This window comes from Molothrus ater, chromosome 3 (genome assembly GCF_012460135.2).
Source record: "Molothrus ater isolate BHLD 08-10-18 breed brown headed cowbird chromosome 3, BPBGC_Mater_1.1, whole genome shotgun sequence".
Taxonomy (NCBI): Eukaryota; Metazoa; Chordata; class Aves; order Passeriformes; family Icteridae; genus Molothrus; species Molothrus ater.
In genome coordinates this window covers 5,343,223-5,368,351 of record NC_050480.2, presented here as the reverse complement: position 1 = coordinate 5,368,351, position 25,129 = coordinate 5,343,223, and the positions used below count along the sequence as shown (strand labels likewise).

The window sequence follows — 25,129 nt, the reverse complement described above, 5'->3', positions numbered from 1 at the left end:
CTTGGTGATAAATGTGGCCTTATCCAGAGGTCACATCCATTCTGGTGTGCAGGAGCAGCAAAAGCATCCAGAGACTCCCTGACCACCTCTCCTGTGCTGGAGTCAGGCAGTGCTTAGGAACACAGTGTTTGATACAATGAGAAACAGAAGCTCTTTTGCCTATCTGTGTTTTCTTTAAGGCTCCTTCCAAATCCAGACACACATAAAGAGTAGCACTGAGAATCTGTTTATTGTTTCTGGGTTCCTGCCTGTGTGGAGCAATGATCTCCAACTTACAGGTATCACATAGAGGCATGGGGGACCCATTGGGACCCTGGAACACAGCAGAAGTTTTCCTCAAAACCTCGGGAAGCTCTTCAAGTTCCTGGTTCTCCCTGGCGCAGCACGTTTGTGCATCCCAGACAAGCGAGGGAAGCGCCGCGGGCCGGTCCCGGATCCCGTGCAGCAAGAGGAGGAGGTTTGCGCATCCTAAGGAAGCGAAGGAGCCGCTGCCCGTGCCTGGCGGGGCCGCCGGGTGGCGGCAGAGACCGCGCGGGGCTCCCACAGCCCCGGTGTCGCCTCCCGGGGCAGGAGCCGGGTGTTCCTGGCGTGTCGGTGTGATAGCCGAGGTAGCCGCCTGCTCCCGGCCCAGAGCAGGGAGGGTTTCCCCTGTAGTTCGTTGCAGTTGTTCCTTCTGGCAGCCCAACGCAGGCGAAGTTTCCTCTCTGCTGCTTTTGGCTGCACCACTCAATTCTGGCATTTTTCCGAGAGATAAATACAAGTGGCTTCATGTTATTGATAGCAGTTGAGTGCTAAAGGTGGTTTGCCACCCACCTTTGTGCCATAGTCTCAGCATGGGTGACTCAGGAATTCTGTTCTGATGAAAGTGCTGGTTTTTCTTATTCAGAGTTACATTGACCCTGGCTATAAATAGCAGTCTAGTGGGAAAGAGTCTCTGTTGCCTGTTTATATAAAAATCCATGTAGGTTGGGACCTGTATGAGTGCTCTACTACAGTTGTAGGAGAGTGAGGCTGGAAAATCTTGAGCTGGGATTCCTGTATATTTTCTTAGGGCAAGAGAAGCATCTCCACTGAGCAGTGCAGATTTTGGTGGGTTCTGCTGGCTGTTGGGTGTGATTGTCTCTGGTGCTGAGACTCTCACTTTAGTGTGCACTGGGAATGTGTCCTAGGTGAAGTGATTTGTAGGTGCAGGCTTTGGAACAAGTATTTGTAGTATTTTTCCATATGTTAATAGATTAGAACAGAAGTACCAGGGCCTATTAATGGCAGAGCCATAAGACATTACCTGATCTCTTTTTTGTAGGATGGACGATTATGACGATCTCATGCTAATCTGGACACGTCAAAGTGATACTCTGAAGGAAACCTATGGTGAATATCTCCTTGTTGATCTCATAGAACGTGAAGGTGAAGAAAATCAGGCAGCTGTTTGTGAGGTTAGTCTGCCATGACCTCTGATTTTGTCTGATCACAGCCTTAGTGATGTCCTGTGTGACAGCTCACTCTAGCTCAGGGGATAAAACCAGCAGCCCACCTGTGAAAAGTAGAATTCATGCTCTGTACCCACACAGTGAGTGCCCTTCTCAATGTAGTTTGTATCTGTCCTCAGGAGTGATGTTTCCAGTTCAGAAATGAAGCAGCAATTTCCAGTAATTTTCAAGTTATTTGGACAGACTGTCTTGATGAAGCCATGTTGTCATTTTAGACATTTGCATTATAGCTGACCTGTTTTCATTCCCAGTGAAAGCTAATATTGCATGTGAAAATGAGTAGCCAGTAATCCTTTCACAGTTTTAAGTCCTGTAGATAATTTTTCTTTCTCTTGGCTCAAATAAATTTTTGCTAACATGTAGACAAACCCAGGAATTAATTTAAATAAGAAAGGAGTGGTAATAGTTCTCCTGCTGAAAATTCCTGTTAAGATTTTCATGTGTTGGTAATTGTGCATGGTAGTGCAAGCTGATAGGCAATATAACCTCCTTAATTCCTGAAATCTGCTTTTTGTGGCAAATGGTTTTATAAAATTGCAACATGTAATCACTGCCATTGGGAGCCAAATGGGAAACAATGCACCATTAGTGTAATGGCACATTGCAGAGGGCTGTTGCTATAAATAAGACATTCCAGTGGCATGTTCAGAGCTCAATGTGAGACCACCAAAAGGTGTTCCAAGCCCCAGTTTATCCCAGCTGCCACTGCCACGGTGGGCTGGGAAAGCACCTCCACGCAAACCATGATGGATGCCAGCTTCCCCTGTGGAGAAGGAAGCTGGCAGCCTCTTTTTGCACATATGGTAGATGGATTGGTTAATCAGCCTCTGCTGAGCCTTGGGCCTGAAATTACACAGCAGCCAGGCAACTGTGGCACCCCGGCTTTGTTGGTTACGCAAACAAACAATCACTTGTTGTTTGAGGGCAGAAAAATTAAACGTCACACTTTTTCAAGTCTTTATTGATGTGCTGATAGCTTGATAAAACAGCTGTACAAATCCAGCATTTGAGTTTTCATTAGGTTTATAAAGGCTTTCATTATGTGTATTGAGGAGGAACAAAAATGTGTTTTGATAATGTGTTTCACCAGAAAATTGCATACACTACTAAAAATTTGAGCGCTTCCTTCTTCTAGACTTGTCCCAGTTAAAGCCAGAAGCTCTCCAGCATGCCAGTTCTCCCTGGTCCCAGTGTGTGTCATGCTGAGGGCTGCAGCTTGCTAAGAACTCCAGCAGCAATCAGGCATCCAGAGTACTGTGGGTGCCAGCATTGCAGGGATCCCATCACTTTCATGTTTGCCAGAGCATTTGGGTTTTAAGACTAGCTCTTGGGCTTTTTTCAGAACACAGAAATATTTGGGGGTTATAAGTGCTGCAAATAATTCGTACTGCATTAGGTACTCCTTATATTATACAGAATTGATTTCTTGAGTTAATTTCTTAGGAGAATTAAATATACCCTTCAGTTTGACCCCAATTTGGGTCCAAATCAGTGTCCAGTAATGAGCCAGCTATTATGGCTAACTGAATGCAGGTTCTACTTCAGCTGCACTGTAACTTTAAACAAAATGATACATTTTTGGAAGTATGTTGTGTATTTGCCATAGCAAATGTTTTACTGAAACTCCGGGTCATTATTTGGCCTATATATATATATAAACCTAACACTCCTGCAAGTCATAGCTAAAAAAAAGAATTAGAACATCTACTATAGAGGTCCTAGTACATATGTTACAAGGAAAAAATAAAAGATCTTTAACTTTTGCTGAAATATTTCCTTTATAGTTTTCCATTATGCACAGTCAGAGATGGAACATAAAAGTTGATGTTTCAGAAATTTTTTGTTCAGTTTTTTTTGTGCTTTCCTACAATGGCAGGTTCATGTGACATGGCTTTTATCTTCCAGGTTGGTGGCACTGCAGTAGGATTCATGAGCTTATGTTCTGATGTGAACATTTCCTTGTTTCAAGAGTGTTTTGACTTAGGGCCTTTCCATGGGCTCTGTAAACCACATCCTGAGGATATTCTCGAAGTGCCACGGAAGCCAAGCGTTCAAGGAGGTATCTATATTCTAAAGTGCTAAATAAATACAAGGTGTGTTCGTGCCTAGCTTCTGAGTAGGTTTTGTAGGAGGCTGGAAAAGGATATCTAGGTTTACTAGGAAGAAAACACAAATTAACATACCTGGCTTTGAAGTAGGATGCCTGGTGTTTTTTAATTGAGGAGGGGAATTTTGATAGCCCTGGTCTCTGACTCAGAAGTGATTTTTGTTTGTGGGGAGCTGGCCTGTACCAACTGTGGGATAAATTTGGGCTTGAAGTTTCAGAAAGCTGTTGTGTGGTATATACTGTCTATCAGATACAGTTGTGCTGCTAAAGGAAGATGTGATTGTAAAATCTGGTGGTGAAGTGAAGTCTGTTGGTAGCTGAGCAGCTGGCTAACTGTGCCTGTTACATTGTCCTGTTGACTTATGTCATCTTTTTTCCTTGTGGTTCAGCTTCTGCTCTTTGCTTATTGTTTGCGGTCTCCTGGGTTACCAGATTTTGGGAGATCAGGGACTGTCTCTTTATTCTGCTTTTATATTGGGCCCAATATAGCAACACATGTGCTAGCTGCTTCCTGTGAGTGATAAAAACCAGTAGCACAAATATGTCACCTGTTTGTAGAACAGAAGTGTCATGTAAATGATTTACAGTTGTTGTCTCTATTTTTCAGTGTCAAAGGGCATTTTGTGCAGAAGGGCAGCATCTTGCTATCTACTAATTATCAGTAGTGGAATAAAACACCACCACCACAAGGTTATGTATCTGCTTTTCTGAACACAAAGCAGCAGGCAAAAAAGGCAACCAGGGAGCTGCAGGGCTGTCACCAGCTGGTACCTCGAAGCTGGCAGTCACAGAACAGAAAAGGGAGAGAAACAGGTCTTGTAGCTTCCCCTCCCCTGCAAGGAAGCATCTTGCACAGAGGAGATGGAGGAAGCTGCCTGTCTCCTGTTTGATGCTGTGCTCCTGCAGCTCTAGGAGTATTAGTTCAGAAGAGGTGACAGATGTGGGTAGGAGGAGGAATGAGACTGAGGAGGGGGAGAGATGCTCAGGAGGCAGAGCCTAGTCCTGGGCTGTCTGCTCTGGGTGACCCTGCTTGAGCAGAGGCTTGGGCAAAGGTGACTGACCCCCCCCGGCTCTCTCCCAGCCTTACCCATCCCAGGGCTGTTCCTGTCCTGGTGTCCTCTCTCCTTCTCCAGAGCCTGCAAGCTGTAGGTCTGTGTTTTCTGGCAAATTCTGTGCTGCTGAGCTTTTCAGTGAGAATGTGGTTACAGGGTTTGACAATACAGCTGTTATGTGTTCTTTATCATTTAGGAAATCTGTGGAACTTCTAAATGTTAAAACTTAGCATGAGCAGCTGTGTTCTGTTCAGTTTCTTGAGAATCTGACATCTGAGTGCTTTTTAGAAATCTTTTAAGCAGCATGGTTAGCAGTTCGGTGAATCTATCTCTCTTCTTTTCTCTCTTCATTTAAAAACTTTATTAGTTTTGATGGTAGTTGCAGTCCTGTGGGTTGCCTTCAGGTAAGACTTCTTAAAGTAGTAGTATCCCTTTATTTGGAATGACAAGCGCAGCTCTGGGGAAAAAGAATTATTTGTAGATTTTCGGGTAGCTTGAGTGCAAATCATTAATGATTGTAGAGGTTTTGGCTTGCCAATTGTTCGATTTCCTGGCCAATGCACCAGTTATGTAGTGGGTCTAGTGCTGGCTAAGTGCCAGTGCACTTACTAGAATTTATTTACTTATTTCCTTACTGTGAGATAAGCATTAGGAGTAGTAGGGCCAAACAGGCACAAACATTAAAGGGTATAAGGAAAACCTTATTAACACAATTAAGAGAAAAATAAGAAAAAAACAGAATAAAACCTCAGAACACTTTCCCTCCCCCCCACCTTTTTTCCTTTCCCACTGACAACATAAGAAGACAAAACTTAGGATAGTCTTTCTTTAGTCTACTTAGGGAGAGTAATCTCTCTTGTTATGCTGTGGAGACTTTGCCACAAGAAACAGTTCTCTTGTGGCTTCAATGTCACAGCGAATCAGCTGCCCGGGAAAGGAAAAATCTGCTTGCAGTGTGAAAAGTCCCTCCTATACCTTGCAGCTATCTCACAGCTGCTTTCATGGGCCATTTCAACTTATTAGGGTGCTACTTTAAGGATGAGCTGTTCTAACAAAAACAGAAGTTCTTTTAATGCATCTCTGGGAGCAGAGGTTTTCTACTACTACCTCTGGGGCAAAGTTTCTCATCTCTTTCTGTTGAAGTTTCTTATTGGAATACAGTAACATCTATTTTCTTCAGTACTGGTGCCTTGGCTTACAGTTGTGGTAGAACACTATGTCCCCTCAATGCATTTCTATGAGTTACAGGGGAAAAGAAAGAGTCTGATGTATCAATTATATCTTCTCTGTAGGCTTACAAGAGGATCTCAGCCCAAGAATAAGGCATCTCCTCAATCCACTCCCATCTAGAATTTGCCTCTTTTTTCACTGATCTCAGAGTCCCATGTTGTTGTCTCTATGTGTCTTCAGTCTTTCCTTTTCCTTATTTGGGGGAGAAATTGGTGTTCGTAGGTTCGTTTGCTCTCAAGCTTCATCAACTGAAGCAGTTTTTTATTGAGTTCTACAATGTTGAAGGGTTGATCTCATCCAGGCTCTGCATTGAGGAAATTGCTCGCCATGCCTCCCACTGCTGCTCAGGTCATCTCCACTGGCACCATGCAAGTCATGCTGCTGCCAGTGACACCCCTGTGTCTTTCTAAGATAGCTGTGGCCGTGTGGCACTGCTCTGGCTGCTCTGATTCCGGCTGCATGGCCCCAACCACGTGGCTGCTCCTGGCCCCAGCCCCTCCCAGCCTCGGGGCTGACCCCAGCGCTGGCAGTGCAGCTGTTCCCAGTGCTGGTCCCCGAGTGAGCCATGCTGAAATAGTTGTGGTCGCACGGCGCTGCCTGGCTGTGTGGTGTGGCCACAGCTGCACCAACCTTGGCAGAGTAGTCCTGGCTGTGTGGCATTGCCCTGGCTGTGCTGGCCTTGGCCAAGCAGTCCTGGCTGCGTGCTCACCTGCAGTGCCAGGACGGTTCCGGCGGCATGGCAAGGTGGCAAAAATCCCAGCCAAGCAGTGCACCGACCTGCGTGGGGCCAGCCTGGCCCGACCTGTTCAAAGGCCAGAAGCCAAGAGTTTTTCCCAGGCTTCCTTTGTTTTCAAATGTGTTGTTCCACAGGTGCGTGTTTAACTCCTTCAAGTGGTCTAACGGGGTGTCAATCTCCAAACTTAGCCGGTTGATTGGCCCTTCAAAACCAGCCAGTTCATTACCTCTGGCAGGTCCCCCCAGGGAACCACCCTCCCCCTCCCCAACTGAAAAATCAGGCTTTTGTTAAACCACAACAATGATTTTGGGCGCATGAGGAGAAACTTGAGTATCGTAAGATGAGAGCCTGACTCTGGTGCTATTCCTAGAGAGAGACACTAGAAACCTAATAGCAAAGTTGTCCCTTCACTGCTCAGGAACATTAATTCTGTTATCATGGAATAGTAGTTAAATTTTTTGTTGTAGCTTTGCACATTTTAGAATAGAAGAGTTGCATCCCAGTAGTCCATTGTTAAGTCTTTCCAACATAAAGGCCAGCCTGCGTCCTTGAAATCTGTTGTGGTGTTTGTCTCATGTAGTTTGCATTTGTGGGTATTGCGAAGCTTTGCCTGTTCCATGAAGGCTGCTTTAGTGGCTCCATTGAAAACTTGCTGCTGGGTGGTGTCCTCCTGTGAGGGCAGAGCGGGGTTCAGTGACCTGACATCAATAGAAGATCTGGACTTGGCTTTATGGAATCTGAAGGCTGGAAATTTTAAAATGTAAGCTGCATTCCTTTGTAATTTTATGTTCCTACATATAAAAAGGTTATTTTTTCAAGCTCTTTAGCTTTAAGTAGAGACCACAGGTTGATATTTTTTTTCCTTTCAAAATGTAATGCTGAATAATAATGAAAGAGTATATAACAGTCTGTACTGATATGCCACTTAGGTTTCAGGGTAATTACAGTAATTTGGTTGTTACTCTATATGGTGTCATGAATTAGTTGCTAGAAAACATGATGCAGTGGGAATGATTCAAGGGCTTTTCATCAGGCCTCATGGTGAACTGGCTTCTTGATCCTGATGACTGTACCTCAGCTAACAACCCAGCAATCACAGAATTATTTTAATTTTCTTTGTTTGTGGTCTTTACTTGATTTAGTGATAGTATTGCAGTTCTTCACATCACTCGTGTACAGCATGTCTGTAAACAGCAATGCAGCCACGTCTGACAGGAGTGGATAGTGGAGCCATTAAGGATTTGCATTTTAGTATGAAGTCAGAACAACATATCAATATTTACATGACAACAAGAGACTTGTATTAATTAACTTCTGACACCTGCAAGGCTGTTGGTAATGAGAAATGGAGCTGGTTAATCAAGACGACATTTGATCATTTCTGTGAAGGCTCACATCTGTGATACCCCCAGAGAATCCACGATTCCTAACCCCCGCATTTCTCCTTGCCCTGCATGTTGCATCTGCACTCTTTTATTGACAGAGAAACAGATTTTGAGAGAAGATTTTTTTTTTTCTAATTGCTTCTGGCTATTTTTTTTTTCTAATTGCTTATTTTAAACCCTTGAGGTGTTTAAGTGCCCATTACTGTGTGAAGAAATGCTTCTGTCTATGAATATAGTTTATGTGGGTGTCCCAAGGTAAAGTTCAGAGGGAGAAGGGATGAATTCTGTTGTTTTCTGAAGCTTATTTTGTGTTCTTCTTGGCACTCAGAAACCTTTATTTCCTTAATGTTACTGGATTTTCTAAATGCAAGCGTGTCCTTGCTTGATGAGTTTTCTTCAGCAGCAACACCTACACCTCAGGAGTTTATTGTGTAAAATTTATAAAGGAATTACAATCCCTGTTTCTTGTCTCTTACTGCACCAGTAAGAGCTCTGGTTTGACTGGGATTTAACCTGAATTTCAATTATTTTAGGAGACCTAGTCTGAGAATGAAGAGCCCTTGCTTGTCTTTGTGATCACCAGAAAGCAAATTAGCAACACATGGGATTTAAGATATCAGTCAATACACTGACTCCTTTTTCAGCTCAGACGGGGCAAAGATTTGACACAGGGATAAACACAAGTTAGGAATTGCTTGCAAGTTGTCTTGTTCAGGTCTCTTATTTTACAACCAATTCCCTGGATTTTGATTTTTTTTTTTTTTTTGCTTTGAAATCAAATAGTCTAATGAAGCTCTAGCCTAGTAACTGTAGGAGGGTCTGCTTTAACTGTGGTTAAAATGAAACCTTTTGATAGCGGTTTCATTGCTGTGATTCTGAGAGTAAAGCTCACATTATTAAACCTTGTGCACTTTTACTTTACTCAGATGAAGATGAAAGCAACCAAACAAGTCAAAAGCCAGAGCCTGTTTCTTCTCAAAACTTGGAACATGTTCCTGGTGCAGATGCAGCTGTGCAGGTAATGCTGCACAGTGCTGCTGTGCACACACCCAGCAGTGCTGCTGGCTCTCAGAGCTGATACAGAGCAAGAGCAAGGCTGGCAGAGATGAGGACAAGCAAATACTGCTGGGTTTCCCTCCTGCCCCATCCTCTGCTCTGGCCCACGTGTACCTCTGCTGTGGGGCAGGGGTCAGAAGCTGCTCTGGGTCTGGAGGGAGGGGATCAGAGTTATTGGTCAGGGTGAGTTTACCCATCCAGTTCCCCATGAGCAGCCATCAGGGTGGGAAGAAAAGGTCACAGAGAGGTGAGAAAGGATGAGACTTAACTAATGAAAACACTTTGTCGAGTGTTTAAGGGAGCCCTTGTCTGTTACTGTTGCAGAAAGGTGGAGGTGTGACCGTTTCCCAGACTGAACCGCCAGTAGGTAATGTCATCGATGTGGGCTCTAAAGGCTCAGCAGCACCTCTGCTGGAGGAGGGGGATTTGCATCCTGTGAGCGGAGGAGCTTCAAATGTTTTCAGTATCCATCTGTTTTGTATCGATGAGGAGTATGAAAGTAGGTAAGTACGGAGAAAGAGTCGCTGCTTTCCCATTAATAACCATTTTCAAGGTCATGTTTTCAGGACAAATCAGAAAGTGGCAGCACCTGTAGTGGTTAGATGGGATTTTTTCTCACCTCTGTCTTGTCTGCTTCTTTTATATTCAGTAATAATGTTTCAACCTCAACTTGTAACTTCCTAGCTCTGACAGGTCTAGGAAAAATGAATTTTTCCTAGAAATGAATTCATTTGAAAAATGAAAAATTCATTTTTGTTGGGAAAAAAAATGTGAGTTGAGGTTGTGGAAAAAGGCTGATGTTTCCTTCTAAGGAGGCACTCATTCTGAGACTGGCTAGCTGCAAGAGGAGCTACATGAGTAGTTCTCATCTCATTGCATGGGGCAATAAAGCTGTTCTTAGCTCTGCAGGTAAATGTTCCCATTCTAAACACTGTCTCTAGTCACTGAAAGAAATTATTCTGTGTTCTAGAATCCTCTACAGCTGGGGGAGACAAAGGGATTTTCTCCATGATTGCTGCTGCTGACCTCACACTCTTAGATCCTGGTGGATAAGAATAGGGCTATAAATGAGGTTTAGACTCTTTTTTCTAAAATTTCTCTCCACACTTGAATATGTTCAACCATATCAGCAGAAACTTCTCCAGGAACTTTTTTCCTTTTCAATGTGATGGTAGATAGGAAGATACAGGATAGATGAAGCAGCTGAGCACACCCAGGATCTTCCATGCATTCAAATCCATGTCATATCTGCAGACAGCAGGCATCAGGATAAGGGCTTGATAGATGAGTTGAACATGTGTAGTACAGTTTGAAAAAACATCTGTCTGCTCAGTCATTGGTGAGTAGCAACTTCTGAACTCTGGCTTAAAAGAAGTGTTAGAGTAAACTTCACTGAGAAGAAAAATGAGAATTCCTTGAAAACTGGTTCTATTTATTGAGCAGTTTCTTGATTAAGGAGGGCACCTACCCAAGGGGATTGAACACTGAATCTGCTGCAAATGCAAATATACAGAGTTACCAAAACAAAGCAAAGACATTGCCTTTTGTTTACATATTTCCAAAGTGATATACCCAGTAACAGAGCTCAAGTTTAAGACCTAGTTTAAGTAGTGAAGTGCAGGAAGTCAACATAGAAGATCTGTGTTGTACTTAAAAACATTGACCAACTAATGTGTGATCAGAACTGTGTGATTCACTGCTAAGAGACTGTGCCAGAACAGTTAATTGAGGGACAATCTAGTGTAAAAATTCAAGCAAGATACTTATTGCAGAATAAGAAAGCTTTATATTAAAATACTAGAGAGGCAAGGGGCTTGCTCTGGAATGATTCCATTATACTGAAACAGTAGTTCAGAGCTTTGCTAGAGATTTATGTCAGTAAATAATCTCACTGTAGGCTTCTTGAGTTCTCTGCTCATAGCTTCCTGTCCTAAGGATCTGTCTGTTTTTGCCTCCTGAGCTCTATGCTTTGTTTGCTGTTTCTGTTCAAGACATTTCTCACTGCATTTATCATTCAATGCTGTGCTTCCAGTTTTTTTTACCTGCAGACATCTGTGGAGCAGTGTGGATTCCAAGTTGGGTATCAGGAGGAGACAGCATTTCTGCCTGAAGACTTTTCCTACAATTACCTCATACAGAACTGAGGAATCTGTCGATCTTGTTTTCAAACATTTTGCCTGTATGCTTCTCTGGCTTGCCTTTGCTTGATCCACCTGCCTGTAGAAGAAATATTAGCAAAGCAAATATATGTAAAGGAGGACACCAGATGATGCTGACTGCCTCCTGGAGTCTTGTCCTGAGGGAGTTCCTGCTGGCCTTACACAGCATGGACCCAGAAATAGCAGTTGGCTTGAAGTGTAGGTGTGATTGCATCTTAGCCCTGAGGGAAGTTTGCTCCTTGGGAGTTGTTACCCACTAAAGCTGCTAAATGTTTCCATCTCCTAAACCCAGAGCTATTATATGGCTGGTTAGTGCATTGAGAGTGAAATAGGAAGGAACTGCACTACTGGCTTATCTGCTGATATTTGATACTTTTCTAAGCCCCCTGAAAAATCTCCCACCTCAATTCTTGTGGTCCTTGCTGCCAACAAGGTCCTGGATACCAGAGAGAAAATTACAATGCAGTAGAGTTGCAATGGCATTTTCCTTTCCCCTGATTAGCTATTCTGTGAACTAGTCTTAGTTATGTATTATATAGGTGAATATATAATGCCCAAATCCTGATCTGTACTTGCAACTTTAAGTTTACATTCAGATATAAATATTGCAATTAAAAATTATTTCTCTTTTAAGTAATATTGTTAAAGAGGTAATTAAAGGGAGCTTGATTACAGTTCTGAAAGGAAGAGAGGATTATAAATATTATAAATTATTATTTATGGCTATAAATATCAGTATTTATAAGGTAACATATATCTGTATGAATTTCTTCAAAATATACATCTTGTGTGGTGGAAAAATGTTTTATGAAACTTCAGCATAACTGGGTTTTGAGCTCTTTGATAGCCTTAGACCTGGGAGAAACAGCAGGGCTCTGGTGAGATTTCTCAAGTCTTTTTAAACTGAAATGTCACAATTTGCTGTCACCATGGAAAAGAGACTGGGACAGCTCTAAGTCAGTGGGTGAGAAGTGAAAATAAGTGTTTAAAAACAATTCCAAGTATTGATGTTCCTGTTAGCCTGTCAGAGCACATCAGACAGGTGTTCCTGAGTGCAAAGTCACAGAGCCCTTGGTGCTGGCTGAAAGTACTGTAGAACATAGCAACAACTGTTTGTAACCTGAAGTAATATTTGCTATATACTAATGCTGCTGTGATAGTCCAGGAATGGCTTCTGAAGAGGCTGGAGTCAACGACATGAGAGCCAATGCTTTGTTAGTTCCTCTCCCTGCCCTTTTAGTGAGGAGCCTCGTGAATTATGTCAAACATCCTGGTATTCTTGTTAATAATGATGCTTTGAGCACTAGAAGTCAGAAATTGCTGTGCAGCATGCAACATCAGCAGTTGATTATTGATGATCTATTGGGATTGTCTGATCAGCTCTGAATAAATGCTCCTTCACTTGCAGCAATGGCAATATCACAGTGTGTCAGATCATTCTGATATGTGCTTTATTTGCTAATCTTCGTTCTTGTTGCAGGTCATTGGATTTTTTGCAGTATGCTTTCAGCGTTTTCCCAGTGAGTATAATGAAAGTTGGAATGATTTTTGTGTGGTGGGACAGCAGTGCAGCTGCCAGGGGATTGTGGTCTACTGCCCCACATGAGTGTGCTGGGTCTGGTTACCCTGGGCTGAGCTACTCCTCTCCTTGGCTGCTTCTGGACTTCATGAAATGCATACCTAAGTCCTCTGTTTATCCTAGAATCCTGTAATGGTTTGGGTTGGAAAGGATCTTAAAGATCATCCAGTTCCACCCCTGCCATAGGCAGGACACCTTCCACTAGACCAGATTCCTCCAAGCCTTGTCCAGCCTGGCCTTGGACACTTCCAGTGATGGAGCAGCCACATCTTCTCTGGGCAGCCTGTGCCAGGGCCTCCTCACACTCACAGGGAAGAATTCTTCTGTACCATGTAATCTAAACCTGCTCTCTGTCAGTGTGAAGGTGTTGCTCTGCCACTATGTGCTCTTGTAAATAGTCTCCCCAGTTTATGTTCCATAGGGACTTCTCTAAGATGCAGATTTAGAAAAGAAATGCTTCAAACTCCTTTAAAACCATGTACAGATCCAGACTGCACTTACATTAAAAACAAAATCTATTAAAGCAAAATTTATTAAAGGAGATGGAGTTAAAACCTATAAAACAATGGTATTAAGGAGATTCATAATATTTACCTAGAAACTGAACTGTGGCTCTGTGGATTCCCAGTGCAGCATCTTTCCAACTCATGCCCTGTGTGATCACTCTGTCTGAGGTAACAAAGTCCACTTTCTGAGACTTTATTAATGCACACCAGTGTTGTAAAGTCATGTAACAAATAACTGCATGGCAGTGTGCCTTAGAGACAGGCCCTGGGTACCAGAGGCACTGTCTTGGCCCTAAGAAGCAGCACAGTCAAAAGCACTGCTTACCACCAAAGAGTTCCTAGAGAGAGCTGACCCAGAAAGCATTTCAAATTCACATAATTTATCCATCCAACAATGTCAGTCTTTGAAATAAAATGTCAGTCTTTGAAATAAAATGTCACAATGGAATCACCAGATGTAGTAGGGAAGATTCATCCCATAGTTTGCTTAAAGTGAAGCCATTTCTGAGCTGTCAGCTCCTTGGTGCTGCCCAGGCAGAGCCGTGCTTGGTGGTGTGCAGTGTAAAGCCTGCATTCAGGGCTGTCTGTCCCCTCAGAGGGCTTAGACAACACTTTTATTGCCTGCCAATGTCTTTCAGGACAGAGACTTGTGTGTCATCCTGGTGCCACATCATGTCCCAGAGTTCCCGCTGATCCGGAGCTTTGTTCGGGCTGTCCCTTCCTGCCCGTCCAGGCTGGGTCGGGAGCTGTACGTGTTCCACCGGGCAGGATTGCTCACGTGAGTCGTGCCCTGGGACAGCCCTGCTGTGGGACACACCTGCCAGCATTTGTAGGGAGGGTCCTCTCAGTAGAGTCCAAACACAGTGAGAGGATTCATTTGGGGTTTGTGTATACAGTACTAAGGTAGGGAAGATGGACATTGGTATAGACCAGTGGCTCCGAGCTCCCTGGTTGTGGGCCAAGGCCAGCAGAGAAGCGCGGTGCTGTGTTTGGCCTTGGGGATGTGGGTCAGATTGTGTAACACTGGCACCTGATACCCTGGTGTAGGTTTAATTCTTGGAAGTACACTGTAGCTTTCTTAAGAGAACTGTAGTCATGTGTTTCTGGGACATACAGATCATAGCAGGAACACTGTTGAGTATCTGTTCTATATAATTTCTCTTTTACTTTTGGTGTTGAATCATTTATTTCATGCCTTCAGTCTCTGTGATCCTCTGAAAGCTTCTGTAGGCTGAGATATCAGTGAACTGCAACACCAAACCTTTCTTGCTGTGATTTCTGTTACATGGAATGAGTTTTCCAAAGCTTTGCTTGCATATCAAGCCTATTCTGGCCCAAACACCAAGCTTAAATTGTGGTATATTTAGAGATTTTCTTTTTTTTTGGTTCTGGTCCTAATGTACCAAATACTGTGTGGTTTTAGCAAAGTACTTCTAGGTTTAATTGTGTCCCTAATCACCTCTGGTGGTACACAAATACTTCATGCAAGAGCTGGCCAGCTACTCTTGGACTGAGGCAGAAGCTTTTTGCCCTGGGATGAAACTTCTCCTTCTGGGTCCTGAGTAAAAATCCAGCTGGCTGGAAAGAGAGCTGCTGGAGTAATTCCTGATAATCTCAGGCCCAGCTGCTCAGTAATCCACCAGTAAGGCTGGGAGTCATATGTCCTCTTGCAATTTTGGGCAAAATTCAAGTTGTTATCAAGGCTCTTTAAAAAAAAAAAGTTACCATCCTGATTACATTGTGCATATTCCAAATGACACCAGTCCTTTCATGAAAGCAAAATAGGGTCATCAGTAGCATTTTCCAAATCCCCCTGCAGCTTTGCAGGAAAGTAAGGGAAAATAGCTGCTTGTTGAGGTTCAGGATCAGAAAAGCTTTGGGAGAAACCAGAGAAAGGTTTTGGAAAGTTTCTGCAGAACAAAACCTACAGGGTGCAACAGCAGATACCTTCTTGGAAATAGCCAAAATCTGTGAAAGATCAACACGTTGTACTTGCACCTACGGCTTTCAAAAGCATGTGAGTGAAAAGGAAGTCACAGAAAATGGTCTAAAAGAAAAACGGGGTGAGAAGAGAGGGGGGAATATGAGGATGTGAAAGGGCAAAGTCAGAAGAGGCACAGGCACAAAATGAACTCTTGATTAGTACAGGTAATAAAAAGGAATAAGTGTTAAGTACACAAAAAGCAAGAGTGCAGCAAATGGAACTGTGAGTCTGCTACTTAACACTGAAGGAGAAAAAAATAACAGATGACAAGGCATAGGCTGAGGTTCTTAATGGGTACTTTCCCTCAATTTTCACTAAAAAGCATAATAATAATAGTGTCCTTGTTTCTGAGCAGTCAAAGGACTTGAGCATCTAGAATGAGTTAATTCATTGCTGGGAGAGAAAGGAGTACAGACCTTGGATAGTCCTTCCTCCTGTTCCATAATCCCAGTGGAGCTGGTGGATCTGCTTATTTAAACAAAAAAAGGGAATTTCAGCTTTTTACATATTCTGTTTTTGTGATGCTCCAGATGCAGCTCCCTGTAGGCACAGCTGCTTTCCCTGGGGCATGGGTGGGGAAAAGCTGGTGGGCTGGGCAGCGGTGGGAGGAGGGCACTCGGGCTGCAGAGTGTGGAAAACAACAATCACTCGTTTTTAGAGTTTAAAAAGTTTAATAGTAATAAAATGGTTGTAAAAATAGTAATATAATTAGAGTAATAAAAATTTGAACACTTGGGGTTAGGACAATATGAGACAATAAAAACAAAGAGTTACGGACAGTCCAGGTACCTCTTTCTGGGCAAAATAAGCCTGAAAAAAGACACATGTTAACAGAGGATTAACCCTTAAAAGTGATAGCCTGTTTGCATATTTATACATCTCATACATGATGCATGAATTCTGTTCAACTAAAGGATTCTCTCTGGTCAGTGGCAACTGCTTCTTCTTAATCTTGATGGCATCTTCGGGGCTGATCAAGGTGGGAAGAAGTTGGTTTCTTCTGATAATGGAGCAATAAATTCTTTTTCTCTGAAAGATTTAGGTGTCCTATGGCTGCTATCACAGTGTGAGTACCTCATTCCTTTATTTAAAAAAATATCCCACATACATAGTTTCTATTTTAGCAGCAAAAATTACATTTTAACTACAAAACTACATTACCCACGCTATTAAAATGTTAATACAGCACTACTAATCAATATATCATAATATATATAGTAAATATCTGTGTAGAGCCATATAATATGCATTTATCACAAGAGTGAGCTGCAGCTCTCAGCACTGTTGGGTCTTGCAATCCACAGTGGAAACGTTTGAGAAGCTGCAGAAGCTCAGCTGATGCTCGCTTAGGTCAGGGTTAATTTGTTATTTAGTAACCAAATGTTGCTTTTGAGCACTCAAAAATGGTCAGTGAATTCAGCTGTGAAATTTCTCATAACATATCAGAATCTTGGTTTTTTTAAGGTACCAGTGCTATTCATTAAGCTTGTATTCCACAAGATGCCTCTCAGTATGACTGAGGCTGAAGAATAGCACATCCACTTTTAAACTGAAAGCCAGAAGAACAGGATTAAAAAGATTCTACTACACGAATTGCAAGTTTTTATCTGTGGGTGAAAGAACTTTTTTCTCAGAACTGAAGCTGTGGTTCAGTTTCTTGAACACCACTCTACGAGTGTGGGTTGCATGAGCTGTGTGTATCTAGGAAGGGGTTCTGCCTTTGACAGACACTGGGAGAGCCCCTCAGCTGCTATAGACTGTCAGTGTGAGGTGAATTTTCTTCCTAACTACTGGGTGAGAAGGTGTTTGCTAACAGTCTGTAAATGAGCTAAGTGCCACCTTACTGCTGTCTGTAGGTGAGGTGTTCCACGTGTGGCACAGGCATTCTGGTACCAGGTCACTACTGTGTCATTACAAACTGGCACTCCATCCTTAGCAGAAGTGTTGCAATCATGTAAATTTATCCTGATGTGTTACTGCTTGAGGCACCAAGGCCTAATACAAAAATTAGTAATTTGGTTCTCAAAGAAATTATGTTCCTGCTTTGCTTTGTACCATGACAGCTGGCTCAGTTTTAGTTTTCTTTGTTCTCTTCTCATTTTTTCTTGTCTTTCCCTGTTCTAATCTAGCTCTTTTCCCCATGTGCCACAATGTTCAGCTACAGATTCCACATTTGTTTTATGGTTCTTTGCCTGCCTTTATTGCTGACTTTTACTGACTTGAAGACAGGTGATACCTTGGGTTATAGATTGGGCTGAGTGTTTAATAGCAGATAAAGCAGGATTCTGGAGTTGTCTCAAGTAGGTGCTCTGATTTTTTCTATTACATGCAATAAGTTCATATCTGCCTTTGGAACAAGTGTCATTTAGCAATCAGTTACAGTTCCTGAATGGTGTTGTTGGTACTTGTGAAGAGGTGTTGTCTTAAGCTTGGCAGTTGTCCTTATTTTGTCACAGAGTCAACTTTAATTCTTTTTTTTGTCCTTTTTTAGATCATTTAATGTAAGAAAAGCAGCAAGCAGTGACCTACAGGGTGTCAAAATGCTCATTGAAACTCTTAGCTTGAATGAAAATATGTGGAATGACTCAAAGATATTCACTGAGACTCGCAAGGATCCAGTGAGTATTTGTTGGTGATATGTGTTCAATTCTGTCCTAAGATCAGGACTGAAGCAGTGGCTGAGCTTGCAGCACTCCTGCAGCAGCTGTACCCAAACTGAAGTGTCAGTGAGGAAAGGTCTGTGTGGTCCAGAGTCCAGCCACACACACCTGGCTCAAACAGGGCCCTCTTGGGGAGCCTTCTGGTTAAACTGGGATGGTGCCTGGGAGCTGCACTGGGAGGAGAGTGTTTTAACTGGAATTCTGTGGTGAAATACACAGTTACCATTAGGAAGAGATTCTACTGAAACTGGAAATGTGCATCTGTTGCCTTTACCTTGCAGGATGGGATGCCAGTACAGACTTTTGTAGCAGAAGTTTTGGATCAAGTCGTTGGTGTTGCTGTCACTAGGGATGAAATGGTAAATTCAGTTTGTGTTCCATGAGCTCTGTGGTGCTTGGTGCTCACAGTAAGGCTGAGTTTTGTGCTTGGCACTCTACTTGTGCCTAACAAAGTGTCTGTAAAAATACTGCTTGTAGAAACTGTCTAGCCTATGCCCACTGTATTATTTCTCTGCTCATAGATAATGATTGACACACAGATGAAAAAAGAAATCCTGTTACTTTCAAGAAGTTGCTGCTATGTCCTGAAAGTTTTCCTCCTGCACTTTTTTGTGCTTTAACACAAAGCTATTCTGCCTCTAAATAGGTGTTTAATCACCTCTTTCCCTTCTACTTTCCAAGTCAATAAGCAGCTTTGCCACAAATCCTGCAAAGAGCAGTAATTCTTCTTCCAGATTTGCTTTCATATCTTTTTTGTTCAACAGTAGAGTCTTAAGTGATTGTGAATCATGTACTTGAAAATAAAAGCCTATTCCCTGACTGAGTAAAAAAGGACATTGCACATTATTATTGAATAGTAAACATTCTCCAAGTCTTACTTTTGTGACATTCTGCTAGGACTGAAAAGGTGGATTTTAGGTTGTTCAGCAGTTCTAATGATTAGTTTTTACAATAGAACAGTCACTCCTGTTTCTGAGAGCAATTCTCTTGATTATATTAAGAACTAAGAGGATAGATTGAACAAATGTGCAAAAGTATTAGCTTATCACTTCTACAGGGAAGACTTGTCCGAGGGCATTTCTTACACAGCTCTGCTCTGTGGAATTCCCTTTTTCAGCTGGAGTTTAGTGAGAGGCACGGCCTGGACTTCTGTGCTTTGAATGCAGAAAAAACAGTTGGTTTTTTTTTTTCCTCCCACCTTGGATGTCTGTTAACTTGTATCAGGCATTGGAGGTATGGGTCAGGTGCGCATTCCTTGTAAATAGGGGCAAGCTGCAAGGAGAGGTTTTGATACAATGAAAAGATTTTCAAGAAAAATCTGTTCAGTCAGTGCCCTTCAGTTGAGGACAGCTGTCAAAGAAACTTGATTTCAGTTTTCAGATGTAGTTCCCTGATTGATAGAAGGTCACTCATTGGTTGGTATTTGCTAAAATCCTGTCAAGGTAGCTGCTGATCACTGCTGACTCAGAAATTCCTAATTTTCCAGGATACTGAGTATATTCGATCACATTACAATATTGAGGACTTCATTCATTTTAATCACCTACAGCAAGAGGAACACGGACATCTTTGCCACTTTGTCTTGAATCCTGTATTTCATCACTATGCAAAATACTTTCTAAAGGAGATTCTTCGCTTGGGTCACAAATCTTCTCTTTGCTACCCTATTTATCCAGAATATGTGGAGGGCAAGGTAAGGAGAGTGTGATTAGTATTTCTTGTATTAAATATTGCCATATTTTCTCAGATTATTTTTTCTTTGCTTCCATGAATGACTGCAAACAGGGATTTTTCTTGTCAATCTGTAGCAAGCTGTACCTTCTTTTCTTCCTGCCTGACATATTCTGGACCTGTGGACACAGCTCTTGCATAGCAGGGCTGATCCATGGTGTCCATCAGTGTCTTCAGGAAGTGTGGTGGGGAGCAGAGAGTGGAAATGGCCTTGGCTTCCTGCCCAGCACAAGGGTGACGCAGCCTGAGTAAATGCAAGGGGATCATCCTAAACACATCCAGGTAGCTTATAAAAACCCTTCTAAAGGGATTCAGCCACTCTAGGCTGTGTTTCACCACAAGTCAGTGGGACCTGGGCACCTCATTGGCTTTTGGAGGGGGGGGACTTGTGTTCCTGCAACTGTCATGGGAGAACTGTAAGAACTGAACTTCCAGTGGAGAAAATCCATTTCTAAGAAGAACATAATTCAGAAGCACTCACACATGTGCTTTGTCATCAGTCTCATGGGAGAAAAGGCAGCACAAGGTAAAATTTGCAAGCCGTCTGAAGCTGCTGTCTGTCCTGGGCAATCACCCAGGCTCCTGGCACCTGTGATGGAGACACACAGTGCATCCAAAGGGCAGTTCATCCCTCAGTCATACCTGGCTGTCTTGAGACAGATGGAATTTTCCCCTGGAGACTGACCACCAGCTCGGGCTGCTGCCTGCCTGGCTGGACTGGGCACCTGGTGTTTAGATGGTGACTGAGATGAGTTGTGTCCTTGGTGACTTGGGTGTTTTTGAAACCACCACTGGCTTTCACGTGGGAGCTCTTTGACAGGTTAGACTTTGGTACATTTGCAGGAAGGATGTGTTTTCCTATGCCCTTTTGTGGAGCTCTAAGTGTTCCCGTGAGGAACCAATGTTCCTGCGTAGCATTAGGCTCTCAGTTTCTGAAGAGGCACTCACAGAAATGCAGTTTAATGGCACTGGATGGAAGAGAAGCTAAGTCTTACCAGTGATTCCAGTTTTGACTGTTTCCAGGCTACAGAGTTACTCTAAGTTACTTAAGCTTAGCTAATATTATTATCTAATAAGTGCTAAGTGTGATATTATACTTAGTTCTCAACATAGTAATCTCAAGTTTTTAGTATTTGTGGATGGAATGGCACTTGAGTGTAATTTAGTTTGCATTAATGTTAGTTCTGTATTTCCTGTAATTCTCTTATTTTCTTCCCTTCCATGTTGTCAGTTGTGCCAGAGGAAGTCATGGTGTAATAGACAGATACAGCTATTTCTAATGATCGAGGCTGTTCAGATGAGCGTTAGGGTTTTGTTCATTTCAAATCTCTGGCACTTTATTAACATTTATCACTTGGATGAACCAGACATTTCAGTCAGTATAGAATTTCTATATAAATTCATCTCCGTTCCTTGCCAGGCGAGCAAAGGTTAGCAGTGAGCGGATAACACAGCTTAATGAGGTCAAATCAAGCTGATTCATGATCACTATGGAGAAAAATATCCTCCTGGGGAAAATACTTGTGCTGAAAAATCCCATAAACCAAACCACTTGTTTATCTGTCATTCCCACAGAGATAGTAATGTAATTACTCTCATAATTATCTTCATTAGTGTCAGGAATTATCTGCAATTCATTTCTCTGCTCTGAGTATGTTTGTTTATTTGCTGATTTTTGTCTCAGATTTAGCCAACAGAACTAAGAACTGTGTGTTTGTGAAGCCATGCAGCAGACATCTGCGATGCACTGCTCTGACATTCTCTCTGCTGAAATATGGATTGCTGTCTTTCAGTTCCAGCATCCCTGTGCTCATTCCCTGACATCTGCCCTTCATTACATGGCTCCCGTGCGGCCGAGACGACAGATTGTCTATCCTCTGCAAGAGCTTGGCGTGAGCGCTCCGTCGGAGCAAGTCTCCAAGGATCAGGTGGGTAACAGCAGTGGCAGCAGGCGGGAGGCACGGTGCCAGCTCGTGCAGGGCCTGGCAGATGGGCTGGCATTGACCTCCCAGTGCTCACGGGCTGCTCCTTAATTACAGCAGCCGTGCTGGCTGCCCGATCCCTATCCCGCTTCCCCATCCCGCTCCGCTGCCACGCCCGGCACACGCGGCAGCCGCTGGAGCAGAGCCCTTCCCGCTCCGCTGCCCACCGTGGCAAAGCTTTGTCGTGGCCTCCCAGCATCTTCTAAATGCTCTGCCTGCTGCTGAGCCCTTGCTCCTGCTGGCTTTATTTAGGTGTCGTGCTCTGCAAGTGGAAACAAGGCAATGTCGTGCTGTTGACTCTTTCTGTAGAGATTGCTTCAGTACATTTTATTTTTTAATCCCAAAGTCAGGTTTCTTCATGCACAAGTTACCCCTAAAACATCAAGTGACTTAACAGCAAAGGAAAAGGTTGTTTTCACTAGCAAATGGTTTTACTTGCAAAGAACTGGTGCGGCCTGGAGGTTCTAAATGAAAAGTATCTTTAAGTTTCATTTTTACAATAACTTACACCTAATTCCCTTACATTTTTTAAGTAACTAAAATTTGGCATGAAGGTGATTCCTCAAAAGAGTAGCTAGTGAAGCTGAAATATGAAGAAAAACACAATTAGTGATGGATTCTCTCAGTAGGTAGTCGTAATTTTGTGAGAAACATAATTAGGGAGCTTTATGTCTGTCTACTAACTTCCAGTTGGCTTAGGTGGGCTTCCATATAATATTTTTAGAGCTATCCTTTTCTCAGTTAGTCAGTAGGTTTTGGCACCTAAAACTCTTAATTAGGCAGCAGCTGGCAACGTGAAATCCAGAACATGGCTAAGGCTGTTGGTCTGGGTTCGGCTTTGTTCAACAGCCTTCCCTTCACATGCACATCCCTGCCTTTCTCTTATCTGCAGAATGAGCTCTGATGCTTTTCTTTAAACTACTTCTTATTCTTAACCTTTAAAGTGATTTCTCTCTTCCTAAAAGAGCTCATCTTAGTATTTTTGTTGAAGCTGGAAAATCAGAGACATCCTGTGTTTGAAAAATTTGCAAATCTTTTGTCTGCTTGTGTTCTTCCTGAGGTTTTCTGAGCTTCTCTGTGGGTAGTGGCATAATGGTTTGAAATCTCAGATTCAGATTCCTATTTAATAGAATGTGTGAAATTTTTGCTAAGAAGTTATACTGGAAAAACCCCAACTCAAGGCCAGCCAAGTATCCATGCATCTGCCTCTACATGAATTATAGATTTTTGACAGACTGTGCTCTATCAGAATGGACATCTGGGGCTAAGTGCTGGGTCGTAACTTGAGGATAAAGCTAGTCTGCTGCTGCTGCTGGCTTCTCTGAAATACCAAGAACTTGAAACCATGTAAAGCTAAATTGACTCTTCTGTTGAGTGAATGAAGCGACCTTTGGCCACCCTACGTTGGGAAGCTGTGTAACATAAGGAGCAGGCTGCCATGGGAAACTGAGTGTACTCATCAGTAAGGAGGTGGTGCTGCTTTTAGACTTTGGGTTGCAGCCAGGCACAAGGCATTTGCCCTCTCTCTCTGCTCAGATGCCTTGTAAAAGAAGATTGATCCCCATCCAATGATCGTGCACTACCTTGCCCAATACTGTAGTGAAGTTACAAATAAACTGAGGTGTGTCTTATAAATGAATATAACTGAGTTTCAGAAGGCACAATGTTATCTTTCAGCCTTTTTGTAGTGATTAAAAGGCTTCTCAGAGCTACTGTAAACAGTAAGGTGCAATCTGTGAGGCAGAGAACAACCTGTCTCACCAAGGAGATAAATGTGCTGGCTCAGAAGAACAGAAAGGCTGAGAAGTGTCACCTTATGAAATACAGTGAGACAAGGTGAAACACATTTTGGTTGTAGAAGATGCTAACAGGCTGGGAAGTGAGGGGAAAAGGACGTGGGAGAACTGTGTTGTGAGGAAAGTGTGGAGAAGAGAGGGAGAAAGGTGAAAGGCAGACAGAGAGTCTGGAGTAGGAATTAGTGGGAACATGTCTGAGGCCAGCACCTGCAGAGGAGTAAGGAGAAAATGTCTCCTATCATCTTTGTTTTGGTGGTTTCAAATGAGACCAGGGCAGGATCTTGCAAGATGTTTAGATTGGGCAAGCAGGGATTCCAAGCATTTGAGACCACTTCTCATTTCTTTATCCCGTGTCTCTATCCCAGCTCACCAAGCTGGTTTAAACTGAGGGGGCTTTGCCCTCTCCTATTTGAAAGCAGCTCCTCTAGAGGTGAATCTGTGCCCACTTTATTCCCATGAGCTGGAGGGCAGGTTATCACTGTAATTCTGCTTTAGAGTGCTCTGGAGTAGTGGCAGGATTTGTCACATGAACTAGAGGATGAGGATTGTAAATGCAAGTTGATTTCAGAAATGTAAAATTTTCATTGATTGCCTGCCCTAATTGGTTGCTTGAGTATCTGTTGCTGGTAATGGGGATAATTGTGGTGATATTCTTGCTTTGATACCCACAAGATGTCCCTTGATATCTAGTAATCAACAAATCAACATGTCTCTCATCTGGTGGTTTTTCAGCTGCCTTCCTCTTGTTCCAGCCCTTTTTGAAAGGCTCTTGCTCCCCTTTTCTAGCTGCAGAGTGTCTTTTTCCCCAGTAAGAGCTTGGGGCTGAGCAGCTCAGCAGTTCTGTGTGGGGGCACAGCTCCTGATTTATGTGTGGATGTCTGTGGGCTGTCAGTGGCTCTGTATCTCAGTGCAGGTGGGAGCCCTGGGGCTCCATCAGTCACTGTCTCTCCAGGACATTCCAAGGACATTCCAGCCTGCTTAGGGCACAAAGGGCATTCACTCATAGATACAGATCCAGGGCATGCATGGCCTCTTTCCTGCTTCCTTCTTCCAAAGCCAGAAGAGAAACCATCCATCTAAACCACAGAAGCTCTGCTCTCAACTAATTCCTGAGCACTGCCAGTCCATGTAGATCTTGTCCGTGCTGGAGAGGTGCTTTTTCTGCAGGTCTGGATCAGTTGAGCACAATATGTGGCAACTTGTTCTTGTTGTCCCTCTGTCAACTCTCTCTATTCTTCTGTGGTGTCTGGAAAAGCCACCAAAGGGGAGGTGCCATGTGTTGCTCTCCCATGGATTCCTGGCCTGCTCCCTCCTGTGTCATGCAGGGAGCATGAGCTGTTTGTGGCTTTAAAGGAAGCATAGGTCCTTCCTCCTGTGGGCTCTCTGTCAGAGCTATGTGTCAGCTGGAGAAGGGTGCTCCTAAACTCCGGGAACTTGCCCTATAACTCCACAGAGCCAACTGTTACCTGTGTGATCATTTACCTGCAGTTCTCCACTCCCCCTGTTCTCTCCAGGACCTTGTGGCATTTCCCCTGGTTCAGTCTTGTTTCTGGTTTGAGACAGGCTTTTGGTGTGTGTGGTGGCTTATTGCTAAAATGATTATGACTCCAGAGAAATACAGAGCTTAGGAGCTCTCCCTGCTCCTCTCCTATTTCCTCTCCTTTTCATGAATGCTT

At 43.1% G+C, this 25,129-nt stretch overlaps 1 protein-coding gene across 1 annotated transcript in view; it reads left to right on the top strand.

Annotated features, from left to right (window-relative positions):
• Window positions 1-25,129, top strand: part of CFAP61 (cilia and flagella associated protein 61) — a 90,048-nt gene that overhangs the window by 7,761 nt on the left and 57,158 nt on the right. The window contains exons 8-17 of the mRNA XM_036380220.1: window positions 1,304-1,436; window positions 3,396-3,549; window positions 8,927-9,018; window positions 9,381-9,559; window positions 12,696-12,735; window positions 13,939-14,078; window positions 17,776-17,902; window positions 18,226-18,303; window positions 19,431-19,637; window positions 21,469-21,603. Of these exons, the coding sequence (XP_036236113.1) occupies window positions 1,304-1,436; window positions 3,396-3,549; window positions 8,927-9,018; window positions 9,381-9,559; window positions 12,696-12,735; window positions 13,939-14,078; window positions 17,776-17,902; window positions 18,226-18,303; window positions 19,431-19,637; window positions 21,469-21,603 (1,285 nt within the window). The remainder of the gene's footprint in view (window positions 1-1,303; window positions 1,437-3,395; window positions 3,550-8,926; window positions 9,019-9,380; window positions 9,560-12,695; window positions 12,736-13,938; window positions 14,079-17,775; window positions 17,903-18,225; window positions 18,304-19,430; window positions 19,638-21,468; window positions 21,604-25,129) is intronic.